The 17,074-nt window shown below is 37.5% G+C and overlaps 1 protein-coding gene across 2 annotated transcripts; it reads right to left on the bottom strand.

The window, feature by feature from the left end:
- Positions 1–762: 762 nt before the first annotated feature.
- On the bottom strand, positions 763–16,680 carry tor1 (torsin family 1). 2 transcript variants are annotated; one of them, XM_061733811.1, is made up of 5 exons: positions 16,383–16,680; positions 7,618–7,883; positions 7,355–7,530; positions 1,874–2,001; positions 763–1,792 (listed from the first exon to the last, which is right to left on the bottom strand). In XM_061733811.1, exons 1-5 carry the CDS (start codon positions 16,579–16,581, stop codon positions 1,548–1,550), a joined length of 1,014 nt encoding a protein of 337 aa, XP_061589795.1. In that variant the 5' UTR covers positions 16,582–16,680; the 3' UTR covers positions 763–1,547. The 2 variants fall into 2 exon arrangements, with proteins under 2 accessions (XP_061589795.1, XP_061589796.1); XM_061733812.1 differs by lacking the exon at positions 16,383–16,680 and adding an exon at positions 11,012–11,313.
- Positions 16,681–17,074: the final 394 nt, after the last annotated feature.

Raw genomic sequence — 17,074 nt, 5'->3', positions numbered from 1 at the left:
CAGAGAGGGGCTGTGTCTAAAGAAATCTCATTTTCAAGAGAACTGTACCAGATATCTCCATAAAACCACTGGTTAGTATTCAATAGCATTCAAGACAACTAAGTAACAGTATATTTTATAGGGATTTATGTTTTTCTGATAAATGAGAGAAAAGTGAAGAAGTCTTATATGTTCTTATTACCAAAAAGAACAATTTCCGCCTAAACTAAAAGGTATTATTGCAGTGTTTTATTTCACTATTTTCTCAGGTAAATCATTATCTGACTGTTTGATGATGATGGACAGTCACCTGGTTCATACCTCAGCAAGTTTGATGCAGAAAAGAGTGAGCATTCTTAAGATATGGGCTTTCTCACGTTTCCTCTATTCGAACTGGCCCAATTTGGCCCCTTTTCAGGGTTTGGAGTAGTTCTAAAGAAGAGGCAAAAAAAACAACCCCCCCCCCCCCAAAATTAAAAAACTACAACATCCAATTGCACTAATAGAAGACCCTAAAGATAATAAAAATCATTGTTGTGGTTGGTTCTACCATTATCTCGAAATCTGAGGGCCATTGTTCCCAGACAAATATTTGTGTGTGCATCGGAAATACAGTGTGAATTGTCCATTGCATTTGTGAATCTTGTCCTGTGCATTTGTGAATCGGTGTGTGCATTTGTTACTATTGAGACTGTTCTAGCTCCATACCTTTGCAGCACCTTCCAGGTCCAACAGCGAGATGCAGAAAACAGAAAACGTGAGAGCTTTGTTGTTTCACAGAACTTATTTTGGTGATGAGGGTCAATCATTTTTACTTCCAAAGTAATTTTACAAAATTAGTTAAAACACCTTCAGTACAGTAAAAGAAATTACGTTTTTATGAATGAAATCCCCCCGCCCCCCCCGATGTGTAGTTCATGCAGCTCCAGTGATGTTTTAAAACACAATCAGTCAAGTTTACATTCTGAAATGTAACTATCCAAACAAACATTTGAGATTTTACTCTTCTATAACATTTATGTCCGGTGTTTGGTAGAAACCAGATTAGATTCTGCTGTGCCAGTGGATTTAAGTTTTATGACCGAATGAAATTATTTAAGTTTTATGACCGAATGAAATTATTCGGATGGTGGGTTTATCGTAAAAAAAAAAACCAAAAAAAAAAACAGTTAATACAAAACTGTGATAAGAAAAATTAAGGCAGATCTTTCCAGGATTCAACAAGTTTGAAGAAAAATCCCCAAAGGTTACTGTTTCACTGATAGGACACCTTTGGTCTTCAAGAAAAAAGTCAGACATAAGCAGACATTAAAGCTTCTTAAAAGGTTACTACGGTTCGCATTTCAATCATTTAAAATTTACTTTCTGCTGGTGCCAAGCTCTCCATCGGCTCCTTCATTCAGTGTAAGTGCGATGCACCATCGGAAAAAGTGTCATCTCCATGGCCACAAGGGCAGACAAAGACCCACACAGTCAGCTTCAGTGAGCTCAACTTCCTCTCTTTAGTCATTTGGCTGTGAGAGTTTTTTGTTTCAAAAGTCATTTAGTGCCTAACTGTGTCTGTTTGATTATGTGTAGTAATCCAGTTTGGTCTCTATCGTCTTGCAGCCTTTGACAGAGAAAACTCTCTCCGATTTGGGGAAATACACTAAATCTCTGGCAACCATGTCCGCCACGTCTTGGTCCGGTTTACGATCTCTGTTCCTCATCTCGGCCATGGTGCACTGGACGATGTGCTTGTACTCCAGAGGCAGGAACGGGACAAAGAAGTCCACCATGTGCTTATCAATCAAACTGGTGCGAAAAAATCCACCTGGGAGGAGGAGATTAACATAGTTGGAGGAAGTCTGTTTCAAAAACGGGTATGTGACATATTCATGTAGTCTCCACTCACTTTCTTTGTTGTTGAAGACGGAGAGAGACAGTGATGTTTCCAGGTCTCTGAGCTTGATCTCCTCCCGGTCTCGTCCTGCTTTCCAGAAATCTAGAGCCGTCTGTATGATGCTGTCCCCTCCAGCGTTGCTGTCAAAGATGAAATCAAAGACGATCGATCCAAGAATTAACCAAGAATTAACAGCTCCGACCAATTAGGACTCGGTCAATTTCTGGATGTCCTGGCGACATCCAGAAATTGACCAATCAGGAGTGAGTACAGTACAGGCTCCGCCCGCTGCAGAGCTGCTGGGGATGTTTTTTCAAGTTTACGCTGTTCAGAAAAACCAGCCTGAAGATTGTTCAGACTACAGCAAATCCTCCCCCCAAACATTTTCCGGACGTTTCAGGAGTAAGTGCAAATACATTTTTATAGGAAGATCTGGGCCATAGCTCTGTAACGTACATGCTACTAACGGTGATGTTACTCGTAAAGGTGGTTTTGGGACTGATGCTAAATCCTGTGAATGTAAAGTTATGTACGAATAAACAATACAATGCAGTGCAAAAAGACAACAAAGGATCATCAACTTTTTATGAACAAACCTTGGCGAATTATAATGATTGAAAATCGGATATAGGAGTAAATCAGATGAGCATGATTTGGCTTTGTAGATCAATCTAACAAAACATAAAGGAGTTTTTCTCCAAATTGTCACAGGTGATGGCTGCACCTGGTGGCTCACAATACATACTTTCATATATATCTTTATCATCACAATCCACCCAGACACAAGCACACGATGAAAGCCGACGTAGGAAACAAGTAGAAGAGCACACAGCCCAAGGAAAAAGAAAATACACAAAAAAGACAGATGTGGTTATTTGCAGCAAGTGCAAAAAAAGCCGAAAAACGCCATCACACACGCAGTATTTCGGCAACTGGTACTGTGGAGAAACAGAGACATAATCGTATGATGAATAGAGGGCTGTATTTTGGAGAAAAGGGCTACAGAAAAAGCGAAAAAAAAACAGAAAACAAGGACCCTCCTGCTTCTTAAAGGTATTGTGACATGAAAAACACATTTTTCTAGATTTTTTGTGTTTTGTTGGGTGTCTTGACATCAATTACACCCAAAAAACAACGAACTTTTAACATTCAGTGTATTGTGTGCTTTCTGGGATTTTCCGCATAACTGTGCAAAAACGGCGCACCTGGTTTGGTGGCGGGCCGTGACGTCAGGGCCCGCTAAATCACCGCCCCCTCCACCCAGATCCCTGCCTCCTCTCCTCTCCAGCGCACCATAAAGGCTGATTTATGGTTCCGCGTTACACCGACGCAGAGCCTACGGCGTAGGGTTACGCGGCGACGCGCACCGTACGCTGCGTCGATTTAACGCGGAACCATAAATCAGGCTTAACACGGAGCTGTTAGAGCCTCTTTTGTTCTAATCACCGGAGGAAAACAGCTAAGAAGACCCGCGGCCACTGACTGGACTTAAGATAAGGGGACACTTTATTTACATGCCTTTATTTTTGTGATTGTTTGCTGTGGACTGTCTGCTTCGCCCTGCTGCTTTTCCGTGCATGCTTCGCCTGTCGCTTAAAGAGGCTTAACTCTCCGACGTCGCTGTGAGTGTATTGCTCGCGGGGAGCTGCGGTCCCGGTGTTGTGCCAAAAAGTGATTGTCTGCCAGAATCTGATTTCTTCTGATTTCTGGCCGCGGGAGCGCGCACAGCAGCCCGTTGAACGATAGCGCTAAAATGTCAGATTTTCAGATTATGAAGCTCAAGAATGAGATCAAGTCATATTTAGGCAGAAACAACTTTTCATTAACTGTATTTGGCCTTCAATCAATTTTTGGCAGGTGAAAATGCCTATTTTGTGTTGTAATGGTCCTTTTAAAAGAGTTAAACGCAATCCTGTGAGCTCTGGTGTTTATATTATAAAGTTCAAGAATGAGATCAAATCATATTTAGGTAGAAACAACCTTTTATTAACTGTATTTGGCCTTCAATCAATTTTTGGCAGGTAAAAAGACCCATTTTCAGGGGAGAAATCAGATTCTGGCAGGCAATCACTTTTTGGCACGACACCGGTCCTCTGGTCCCGGTTGGACTTCATCACCGGGCTGTAGTCGCCCTGTCTGGGCTGTGTGTCGGTGTTTGTGGTCGGTGTGCGCGCGTGTGTGTGAAGACGGCAGAGGTGTGTAGCGGTTGGTTGGAGGAGGTTGGGAGGAGGAGCGGGGCAATGATTGACAGGAAAGGGGAAAAAGGACCCGTTTTTCACGGCACAAAAAAACACTGTCATAAAAAGGACAGAATGGAGTACTAGAGTGAAGTTTTTCTTGTTACACTCTTTTAGACACATTTGAGGGATGTTGGCCAAGACTTTTAATAGTGTTAAAAGCATGTTAAAAATGATGTCACAATACCTTTAAAAGTTAATTAGTTGTGTTTAGTTTAGTAGGTGGTAACTTTTTTGCTGTTTTTGTGTTTAGCAGCTTTTTTTTTAAACCTTCATTCTTTTGGGAATATTGTTATTGTTATGGGTGTTTTTATTTGTTTTTTATTTCTAAATATTAGTCATTACATGCCTTTTTACATCTTATTGTAAAATACTAGTATTGTAAATATAAATGAGTAATTACATGACTTTCTACATCTTCCGAGCCTTCTGCTCCGCTGCCCCCACATCTGGAACTCCCTCCCTGAACACCTACATCGACCCCAGTCTGTGGACACTTTTAAAAAAGGGGCTGAAGACTTTTCTGTTCAGGAAGTCTTTCCCTGGTCTTTTATAGATGTTTTTATTGTCTCTGTGCTTTTATGCTTTTACTTCTGGTTTTTTATGTGTCTTGATTTTATTCATTTTTGTTTATTTTGTATCTGTAGCACTTTTATTTTATGAAAAGTGCTTTACAAATAAAATGTATTATTATTATTATTATTATACTTAACGCTACAGTTACGATTGTTATTGTTGTTATTGCTGTTTTATTTTACCATGTAAATATATATTTATATAAGTTAATAGACGTTTATAAATATGAGTCAGCATTTATTGTGATTTGTGCTGTTTCTATTGTTGTTATTGTTATTATTTCAATAAAATGGTATGTTTATAAGTGATTTTATGACTTTCTTCCTCTTCATCCATTGTTATAAACTCAAATAGTAAGATCCTTAGTTAAACGTTGTGTCCAAGGTGTGAGACAACGTGCTTACAGGTACGCACATAGATATACATAATAAAAGGCTTTTATTGTGTATATCTACGGGTAAACATAATAAAGTATGCATCCCCTATAAAGCGGAGGACGGCGGCGTCCTTTTCCTAACGCATGTCAAAGGTTTAGTTGTACAGACGCCGTCCAGGACCAAAAAAAACAGCGACAGCGAGAATGAGCAAACGCAGCCAAGCCAAAGTAATAAGAGGAAGACACAGAAGATGTCAAAGGTGTGGGATCATTTTAAATTAAAAATGATGGACCCGGTCCACATTGTATAAGAATTTCTGTTTAAATGTGTTGGTTCTGAATGTGAAGCTGCATAATTTAAAGGCAATGTTTAAGAATGTTTTTTATTTTATTTTTGATACTTAGAAAAATAAGTGGGAAATTATTTTATTTTAAGTTTGAACCTTTTTCTTTGGAAAATGTAACAAATAGTGACTAGTTTGCATAATATGTAGGTAGATGTCAATTTTTCTTATAAAGGAAACAAATTAGTTGGTGTTATTAAGTAATCTGTCTTTTTTTCTATTGTATATTTGTAATTGGGCTTTAATTAAGCAAAAGTATGTTTTATGCAAGTACTCGATTAATTGATGGAATATTCAATAGAATAATCGATTAGTTAAATTCGATAACTGCAGTCCAAGTCCCGATGGAAATGCTGTGACAATAATAGAACTACACAAAAACCCACAACACCTCAAGAAATTGAAGCAATGTTGTAAACAGGTAAAAATAAGAAAACCTAAAAAAACAATGTGATGTATGAGCTGATGTATGAAAAGCAACGACTGTATTTTCATTTCCTCATCCAGCAAATCAAGCTTTTTGAGTGAAAAATGAGCAAGTTCACATCAAAATAACCACTTAAGTAGTTTAAAATGCTGTGTGCTCCAACATATTGTGTTGTTGCTTGTTAACTCTTTCTTATCAGACATAAAAACGTCTGTTTCCATATTTCAGCTCCAACTTAATAGAAAAAAAAATACACATATTTTGACTGATGCCTTTTTCTGACTGATCGAGATCAGAGTGAAGATGTCACTCCCTCAAAAAAACTACCAAAACACTGGCGTTGCAATGGAAGGAAGCCGTGCTCAACCCCGTCTGAAACAAACATCTCCACATTCACACCCACCTCCTGTCACTGAATAGCAGTGGAAAAGCCGGTGAACACTCGATTTCCTGTTTGTTAGACAGCACATTGTTCTAACTAGGTTCAATTGGGGATATGAAGCAAATGTTTTCTTTAACAGAATCCCTTCATATTTCAAATTTTTGCTCTTTCTAAATCCGATCAACAATTTAGGGACCTCTAATTTCTAGATAATTAATACTCTGGATTAGGGGTGGGCAAAAATATCGATATGGCAATATATCGCGATACTTTTCAAGCCGATTCAATATCGATATTCAAAATTTGAATATCGATTTTTTTTTTTTATCCCCGATCTTTTTCCCATTATATCACCCAGTGCTCCTACCTAAGTGACAGTCCTGGGCATTGCCACTCTCTACCAACCCTGGGAGGGCCCTGCACTGAGCTCAGGTTTTATTTCATTTTATAATTTATTTTTTATATAACACAATTGCCTGTCCTTAAAAAATGAAAAATAATGGACAGAGGTTTATTTATTTATGGATTTATATCTATACTGACTGATCACTGTGCCTGTCGTTGGTTTTAGTACCCATCTTTCTTGTGTTTATTATCATTTGCCACATAATTAAAGCAACCTCATACTAAATTTAATGTTAATTTCATATGATGTAAATAATATGAAAAACATATACAAATATGTTGTAACTTTAGCTTGTATAGTTATAATAAAACATTGTTTTGACTCAGTTTGTCCCATGAATTGTCACTGTAATCTGATGAACGTGCAACTCGGATTTTAAGATCCATCACTATCATCTGATGTACATATATACAACTTGGATTTTAAGATGTGTAATGCATTTTTAAATTTTTCGGTGAACTATGTAGAATATAATAATCGGGATATCGCATAATTGGGATATCGCAATGTGTATCGTATCGTGGCTCAAGTATCGTGATGCGTATCCTATCGTGAGGTCCTTCCCAATACCCACCCCTACTCTGGATTCTTTTAGACTGAATTGAAAAATCACTAAACTGAAACCGACTGTACTTAACTGGACTGTAATTAACCGGTATGCGATATGGAAGCAGATCCAGATCTTGCTAATGAAAACCATCCTAAAACATAACCCCGACCTTTGGAAATGTTTTCAGTCTTTCACCTGAGGAAGATGAAGATTGATTTCCGATAAGAAACTCCATCCAACTTGACATAGTAGTCCAGGTACGGCTTTATGCTGTCAATCAAACCGGGCTGCATCTTGTCCATCTCGTCAAAGATGAACATGGAGCGTTCACAGTTACTGACGTTGCCTTTGATCCACTTCTGTAACTGAGCCTGAGGAGAGACAGCAGCACATTCAACGGATGCAAGGATCTGACTAGGACGACGTCACTATTCGCTTATATCGACTCTATTCCTTACCTTGTAAAGGGCATTTTGACTGGGATGTGGGAAGTGAAGCGTGGATGTGAACATATGGACATACTTGCTGTCCATTCCCTCCTTGTAAATGTTATCCGCGATAAGCTTGCTAACAAAGTTCTTCCCTGTGCCAGTCCATCCGTGCAGAGAGAGCACCAGGGGCTTGTTCGGGTTCTCGTTGCTCATGAATCCCTTCACGGCTTTGAAAATGATGTCTGATGCAATGTGCTGCCCAAATAGTTTGTTTTCCAGGTCGGTCTGTAGACCTAGAGTTCAGAGAGAAGGTTCAACAGGATTAGAGGCTGCAAACATGTAGCTGAAACAACTTTCTCGAGCTACTCTGGTAAATCACAAATCTTGCAAAGATCCTTATCAGATGACATTTTAGACATACATCTTTAACAGTTCAGCCTTCAGCTTTGTATTTTAAAATAATTTATTTTCACAATATCATTGCTCATGAGTCTTTTTTTTTCTTAAGTATGAAAACTATATGAATGTTTTATGCAGCGTGAGAGGCAGCAGGGCACAAATCTCCCTCCAGCTCTTAGATACATGTGCTAGTTGTATCTCATCCTTAATAGCGCAACACATGCAACGATATGTTGAAAATACTCTGGCAGTTCACTATGTGGTAAAGACTGCCATCTACAGCGCTGTGGTCTGATAAGGCCTCTTTAGAGGTGCCAGTTCTTCTGTAAGACCCGTTCCACAGAAGACAGTGACCGAGCTTTGAGTTTCCGACTTCGCCCCCCAAACTAGGCTTGTTAACAATGCTCCCAACTTACTGACTTTTAACTTTCTAGTGACTTTTTGATTTCCAAAAATGCGACTAGCAACTTTTTCAGGTGTATCATGTATTTACTCGTTCCTCGGCGAGAACCCGGTGCGTGGGCTTCTCTAACATACTAGGGCACTCTCAAGGCAGCCCAGAGCTCAGGCAGCAGCTCCTGCCTGCTCCAGTCAGAGGTGGAGATGTTCACCCCGGCCTATTGTATTGGCTCCCCATAAAACTTCCAATACAATTCAAAATGTTATTACTTGCATATAAAACCCAAAACGGCCTAGCTCTGTAATATTTTCAAGACCTGATAGTACCTTATGTTATTGGGTCAAAGATGTGACGCTTACTTTTTCTGTCCGATGGAACTTTTTACCTAATAATAAACATAAAAATGAATAAAAAATATAACATGTATGTCTAATACGTTCCTTCTACATGTGCCCACTCTTATTTTATTTAAACATGTTGGTTATTGGTCATTTTCTGCCATCTGAAGTGTGAAAACATCATGTGGGGTGACCGTCCGGCCTTGACTTCTGTTTAGACAACTGGTTTTAAATCACATTAAAACAATTTAAAAATAATGCTTGCCCTATTGGGCATACTTTCAAACGTGTTTTAGATTTATTGACAAAGTTATGGAACATTTGTACACACATTTCAATCATAATACACAAACTAATCTTGTCCGAATATGTTCATTGTCTGAATTATCATCTGGGGTGACCATGAAAAAAATACAATTGAGGGACTTTTATATTGACAATCATCTCAAAGAGGATGTTGCATCAGCCAGTTACTCCATGAGGGTCCCAGAGAGACAACCTGCAGGTCAGTAGTCTCTCTCTCCTTTACAAATAAATCCTCTTTCTAACTGCTGCAGTGTATACGTCACATTTTGATATCATGTGGGGTGACCACCCTAAAACTGTAAATAATTTGTTTTATTTGCAAATCTATATTTTGAAGGTAAATTTGTTAGTGATATGTGGTGAGAAGTAGCTAGCTTAGATCATATAGCTAACTGTTAGCCTGTTATATTTGATTAAACTTGAAAGCATCATGTGGGGTGACCACCTGTCATGTGGGGTAACCAACAAATGGAGATTCTGTATCAAATTCAAAATTGAATGTCTATCAGTTTTGGTTCAAATATACATTATTGGTATAGCATGCATAAGTGGATACACCTTGTACGCATTTTAAATCAGTTTTATGAATTTTAGAGTAAGTAAGAGGGTGACACTGCCATTATGGATAGAATGTATTTAAAAATGGTTTTCAAAAAATGAAAGGAAAAATGTGTCTATCTGTCTTGAACAGTTAATTTAATTACTGATACTTATTAAAATATAAATTTTGTTATGGAAATCTATTAATTTTGAGATAAATGGTCGCCCCAAATGACGGTTTAAAGGTTTAAAAACACTAAAATACCTTTGTTTGAAGTTTTCACATACATGTATGTGTACATTATATTTCAAATGTTTGGAAAATGGCCAAAAATATCTTTATTTTAAGTATTTTTAAAATGGGCTACTCAAAGGCCTTATACGTCTTTGACCCTTATGTAATTATTTTATCATTATTCAATTAGCCTACAGGATAAAGGATGAGAGTTAGAATTGTGACATTTAAAAAAAAACAACAACGAGCAAAAAGGTTAATTTAAGGTTAAAGTTCTAAGCATATACCATGTTTTTAAATTCTGTTTTACCTCTCCCACCAATTCATTTATTTCTCTTACATCTTTTTTTTCTTCTTGTACTGGACTACTTTTATTTTTATTCCACTGTATATACTGTTTATATATTGTAATGATATATTTCTTACTTTTTTATCCTTCTTTCGCTACATGTGTGTGTTGTGTGTACTACTGCTGCACAAAGCGAATTTCCCCACTGATAGCAAGTTTCAAATTAAAAGACACGGACAATTTTTCAGTTTGAACTTATAGGCATTACAGGTACACGTGACGACATATTTGTTGGTACCCCTACATTAAAAAAATAAAAACCCACAATGATCACTAAAATAACTTGAAACTGACAAAAGTAATGATAAATAACCTGCTTTTTTTTTACGCATCCTGCACCTGCATTATTTTTTTCTTCTTGTACTGCACTACTTTTATTTTTATTCCACTGTATATACAGTTTATATTTTGTAATAATATATTTCATACTTTTTTTTATCCTTTCTCTGCATGTGTGTGTTGTGTGTACTACTGCTCCACAATTTTTCCACTGAGGGGTGAATAAAGGACTATATGATCTAATCTAATTCATTATAACTTTAAACATGTGGCAATTTATCCACGTTAGCTGATGACGTCACGTAGTGACTTTCAGGACATGCATAGCTCTGAACAGAGCTGTAAACCCAGGCTTGAGAAGGGAGCGGTTGCACTGCATTTCTCTGGCTTTTTGAACAGAACAAGTTTTACTTCTGAAAGGACATTTCTTAACCCGTATATTTAGCTGAGTTGAGTTTAACCGGGTTTAAAATAAAAGCACCCTCGCGCAGCGCCATGTTCACCTGGATGCATAATTTTCTCTTTTTTCAAATCTGATCCCTTTAGTTGCATCAAAGCGGGGTGTGCATGCTCACCTGTTGCATTGAAAGAAATCCATCTCGAGTCGCAACTCTCTACAAAATACTTGGAGAAGTACTTATACGTTCCCACAGCCGCACTACCCACGACAAATGCTGTGGTGATCGGTTCAATCGCGCTCACCAGCACGCCGGCGATCAATAAAATGTGCAACACCACATGCACATGTGCCCGTTTCATCGTTAAACCCCTTTTAATATCTCACATGGGTCGTTTCCGACAACTAAATCAAATGTAAAACCCCACAATAAAACGTCAGCAACGGTTAAACCGAACCAGCTCCTTCCTTTACAGCGCGGCAACATCCGCATACGTCACGTCGACGTCACAAAACAAAGCTGTGCTCAACCTGCACACCACACCGGGGAGAGATTTCCTTTAAAATGCTACACAGATTCTATCCTACCAATCATTATTTACAGAGACTTAAGAAAGACATTGATGTGAGTTGTACTTTTTGTGGTTTTCTCAATGAAACACTGATTCATTTATTTTGGTCTTGCCTGTACACAAAAAAAACTGTGGAGTAAATTGTCCCGCTTTATTGTAGATCAAATCTACCCCCAATTTAATTTGTGCTGGAAAAATGTATTGTTTGGATATATTGAATTTGACAGGAATCTCAACTGTAAATTTTATTTGATCAATTTGCTCGTTATTTTAACTAAATTCTATATCCACAGATCCAAATTTTTAAATAAAAAGACGAATTTTCCGGAGCTGTCCGCATATATCAAACAATACATATTCTCCATATCTGATTCTGTAAATAAAAAAGCTGTTAAAACTTATGACCTTTGTAAGCTATATAAGATATTTGTTTAATTTTTTTTTCTTTGTCAATGACTAATTCCCCTGGCGTATTTGTGACTGTATAATTGTGTAGTTTATGTTGTATACACATATGTCTGATGTTGCTCTCAATTCTGTGTATACTTATGTCTTTTGCTTCAATAAAGTTGAGAAAAAAAAATGCACACCACACCGGGGAGAAAGTGATAGAAAAGCGACGATTTTTCGTTATTCTTGTTTATTTTACAGGCGCAAAAAGTAATGCATGTGCTTTTTATAGCTGGTTAACGATGACAACCAATGCATTGAAAAAAACAGTAATGTATAGAGCAGTCACACTGGAACCATCTCCCCCCATGTATAGTTGCAATAATCAAGGTGTCAAGTTTTAAAAGGAGACTGAAGCAGCTGTGGTTCAGAAGGAAGTCATGATCGGTCATAGGTATATATTGTGATTATTGTGCAAATTGTATATATATTATAAATTTAATAGTAAATATATTCTAAATCACTGTAGGCTATGAGTGTATATAGAGTTTAGAAGTATGAGTATATTATAATGTATGAGTATATTATGATATATATTTATACTACTATAAATAGAGGTATGGGTATATTATAAATAATAAAGTCGTTGCAAACTATTTTGCTCAAAAGTGGAACGGATCTGGTGATAGTAGCAAATATTGTTACTTAAGATGTGGATGGTTGTTTACTTAATCTTTTATTTTTGGTTCAATTTATTATTTCAGGAGTTGTAGTGAATGTTTTTCACCCTTTTTGAGTTGGATTATTGTCATCTTTTGTATGTCTATGTGTAGACCCCAGGAAGAATAGTCTTCCCATGGTGAAGACTAATGGGGATCCTTTTTAATAAACTAAACTAAACTAAATAATGGCACAGGTTTAAAAACACAACAGACTCATGATTATCAACATGTCCAAAGCAACAGTGTCGGATGCACCTGTCAAGTTTTGGATTTAAAAATAAGGGACATTTTCCATCACCAGCCCAACAGAGGTCCATTATCTTACATTTTAAGCCCGGTTTACGAGAAATCTAAAATAACTACCTGTCAACCACTTACAAACTACAATTACGTGCTCAGAATTTGATAAGACTACCTTTGTTGACACTGTTTTGAAATGCTGTGTACCTCCTATGTAATTCCGAGGATAGAGCCTAGAGCCCAAATGAAAACATAAAGGGGAATTAAAGCACATGTATTTGTTTTAAATATTTTCAGTTAATATACAAGTAAAACATTCAAGTAAAACATTTAAAATTTTCTTTTAATTTGTCATTTTCACTCATGTGGCTCTCTGGCATTCACTGACTGATGACACAGAGGCATGTTTCTGTTACACCTCTTTAGAAAAGTACATTGTCTATCTCATTTTTAGAGATATTTACAAGAAGTCTTCGCTTTTTTTTCTCCAGAAATATGCTCTCTATCTGTATTGGAACTGTTATATCCTGCATTTGCAGTAGCATTTTCAGGCCTGTAGAGGGCATAGTTCGTTTATTTATCCGTTTTGAGATTTTTTTAAACTTTATTTAAAAGAATTATCACAAAACAGTATACAAGAACAGTATACAAATAAAAAACAGAACATGTGCCAGGGCTGATGTTTGTTATTCAAGAAGATTAATCATATAATACAAGTCTACGGTTTTAATAGCCTTTTCATTTGTTCATTTTAGGATTAATTTCAAGTAAAGTTCCATTTCTTTCTGGAAAACAAAAAAACAAGGGGTTTTCTTTGAAAATGTACTCTTATGAATATGAAATTTGGCAAGAAATAAAAACAGATTTATGAAAAAGTAACATTTTCCTTCTTTCTTAGGGAAACAATGGAAACCAAAAACAACATTTTCCCAATGTAAATTAAAATCTATAGCAAAAGAGTCAATAATAAATTTGCTAATATCTGCCCATAGTTTTTTCGAATGAGAGCAAAGCCAGAATAAATGAACAACTGTTTCTGGATGTAAATTACAGAAGGAACAATTTGTATTAATGTCCTTTTTAAATTTCTGCATGTAATGGTTAGCAGGATAATATTTATGTATGATTTTGTAGGAGACCTCCTTAACCTTATTTGTGATTAAAAACTTGTTAGGAAGCATCCAAGTTTTTTTTTCCAATCAATAGGATCTGTGAAACGATTCCAATAAACAGTAATATTAGGGGTAGCAACAATATCTTTTTGAAATAAGGCACGCACCCTTTCATCATTATTCTTTTGGGTCAACGTTACATCCAAGTGGCAAAAGTAATCCCTGTATTCAAAGCCGGTGACAAAACTGACCCTGCCAACTACAGGCCCATTAGCATCCTTTCAGTGATCTCTAAAATTGCTGAAAAGTGGATTGCTACATCTATTATAGAACATCTTAATAACAGTGGTCCACCTCTCCATCCTATGCAGTTCGGTTTTCGTTCCCACCACTCGACTGAGACAGCCGCCTGTGTTTTTATCGAAAAGGTCAAATTTTATCTATATAGAAACCCTTGTGTGGGTGCTGTGTTTATTGACTTTAAAAGGGCTTTTGACACTGTCAACCATGATATCCTCCTCTCCAGACTTTCTGGCTTTAATTTCTCTGATAATGTCATTACATGGATTAAATCTTATTTATCAAACAGGAAAAATTCTGTAAGAGTGGGTGAGCACAAATCACCCTACCTGCATTGTCCAGTAGGGGTCCCTCAGGGATCTGTGCTTGGGCCTCTTCTGTTCTCCTTATATGTTAATGAACTGCCAAATGTCTGCACAGATATCGACACCCTTATGTATGCTGATGATACAGTGATCTTTACTTTTGCTAAAAATCCCCAAGATGCAGCTAATAAATTAACCACTGCCCTAATCCACATTCAGGAGTGGCTGATTAATTCATGCCTCTCACTAAATGCTAAAAAAACAGTCTGTATGACCTTCAGTAAACCAACAACTAAACTGTCCCCCTGTAAAATTTATCTGAGGGGAGAGGAACTCCAGAACGTGAGTGAGTTTAAATATCTTGGTGTCACGTTGGATTCAACGTTGTCCTTTAAGAATCACATTAAAAGTGTCGTAAGAACTGTTAACTTTAATATCCGCAATTTCAAACAGATCAGATCATTCCTATCTGACAGTGCGGCCCTAACATTTCTACATTCTATGATTCTATCGCATATTGATTACTGTATCACCAGCTGGTCTTACACCTGTGAATCATTTCTTAGCCCTATTGAGTCCTGTTTTAAAAAGGCGCTAAAAGTCTTGGATAAGAAGCCCTTGTCTTATCACCATTGTAGAATCCTAGACAAATATAATTTTCTGAATTTTACTAACTTAAGAAATTTTAAATCTGCTGGTCTTATCTATAAAACATTACATGGTTTGGCTCCTCTGCCACTGAAAATGTTTATTAAAAAGAGATCTACCCGTGGCCCTACTCTGCGTGCGACGAGAGCCACTGATAGAGGGGATTGTGACCTAAGTTTCAGGCGGACAACTTTTGCCCAAAATACCCTATCTTATAAAGGGTGTGCACTTTGGAATAGCATCCCACCCTCGGTAAGGGAGTGCTCTAATTTCACCACATTTAAGAAACACTTGAAGATGTGGTTAAGAGGCAACCAAACCTGTGATCATGCATAATTCAGATTGGGCTTGTCTGGGGTATGTAGACATGGGTATGGATATGTGTGTGTAGGTGTATGTATATATATGTGTGTATATGTGTGTGTGTACGTACTGTACATGCGTATGTGTGTATATATATGTGTATATATACATATGTATATATTAAATACAATTAGTGGAGATACGGTAGAGCAATGTGCAATTTGATTATGCACTTTATATTAACGACGGGTTTTGTGCAATATGTATACTCCATTTTGGTTCCCGTGCAATATAATTTATCTCCTCGCACTAAGCACTTTAAAATATAAACACAACATATATCCACTATAACTGTACTCTACTGTTTAGACTCGTTTACACACTGGTCGTTGGTCTCCTGTTTTTATTCTTTGTACTAAGTTTCGTGTTGTGTTGTGGTATTATGTGTTTCTGTCTTTGTTTTTTCTTATTCCTTGTACTGATTTTCGTGTTGTGTTGTGGTATTATGTGTTTCTGTCTTTGTTTTTTCTGATTCGTTTATGTTCATGTTACCATCAACCTGCCAGGGGACTACAGATGGAAATTAGCCTTAGGCTATAATCTGGCATATTTACATGTGAATGTTCATTAATATGCACTGTCCCATTTTAAATAAATAAATAAATAAAAAAAATAAAAAATAAAAATCCATCCATCTCTGATTTGTTGTTCCTAGTTTGCTCCCGTCGACACTAACCTCGCGAGAACTGCCACGCAGGCTACAACAGGTGGCAGTTCTCGCGAGACTAGTTGCAATTCAGTTTTCAGTTTAATAAATATTATATTCTAAAACAGGACATTTATGGGGAAAATACTAATACGGGAGGTGGGAAATAGGGGGGAAATACGGTAGTTTCCCGGCCAAAACGGGAGACTTGATAGGTATGGTCGGATGAGGCGTGTTTGCTGAAGAATTACCTGATTTATTTAAAGAAATCCACTCTGGTCGGCAGCACTCGTGGAAGTAGTAGAAGATGTTCTGGTAGCTGGCTAAGAAGCCCGTGAGAGCCGCGGCCACGCCGACCGCGATGCTGGTGCTGATGGGTTCAATCGCCTCTGCCCTGCCCGAGTACACCAGAAACCAAAGCAGCAGAATGTGCCCCCCATTCGGCTTCATTGTGGCTTTTGGTTCAACTTTTGAAATGTGTAGGGGATTGTTTTGTACGACCGGGCTGAGTTTACACACCGGCAACACCGAGGACAGGAAGCGTCGTGGTTGTCATGGACATGACGTCAGAGTCCAAAGGTGATTCCTCTCACGGTTACACAAATCATACCTGTCAAGTCTCCCGTTTTGGCTGGGAAACTACAGTATTTTACCCCTCTTTCCCCCCATCCTCTCGTTTTAGTATTTTCCTGTAAATTTCCAGTTTTATAATGTAATAATTTGTAATTTTTAAATCACTTGCTGTAGCCTGGGCGGCAGTTCTCGCGAGGTTAGTGGCAACAACGGGAACAACAAATCAGAGGTGGATGGATGTAACTAGAGATAAGGCTTTTCTGACAAAAAAGAAGGTGTAAATATTTCTAAAAATGGGATAGAAAATGTACTTCCCTAAAGAGGAGCATGATGGGGCACAGTTACAGTCTGAAAGATGTGTGACTGCGAT

This window comes from Cololabis saira, chromosome 11, assembly GCF_033807715.1.
Source record: "Cololabis saira isolate AMF1-May2022 chromosome 11, fColSai1.1, whole genome shotgun sequence".
NCBI classification, from domain to species: Eukaryota; Metazoa; Chordata; class Actinopteri; order Beloniformes; family Belonidae; genus Cololabis; species Cololabis saira.
This window is presented reverse-complemented; position numbering and strand designations above follow the sequence as displayed.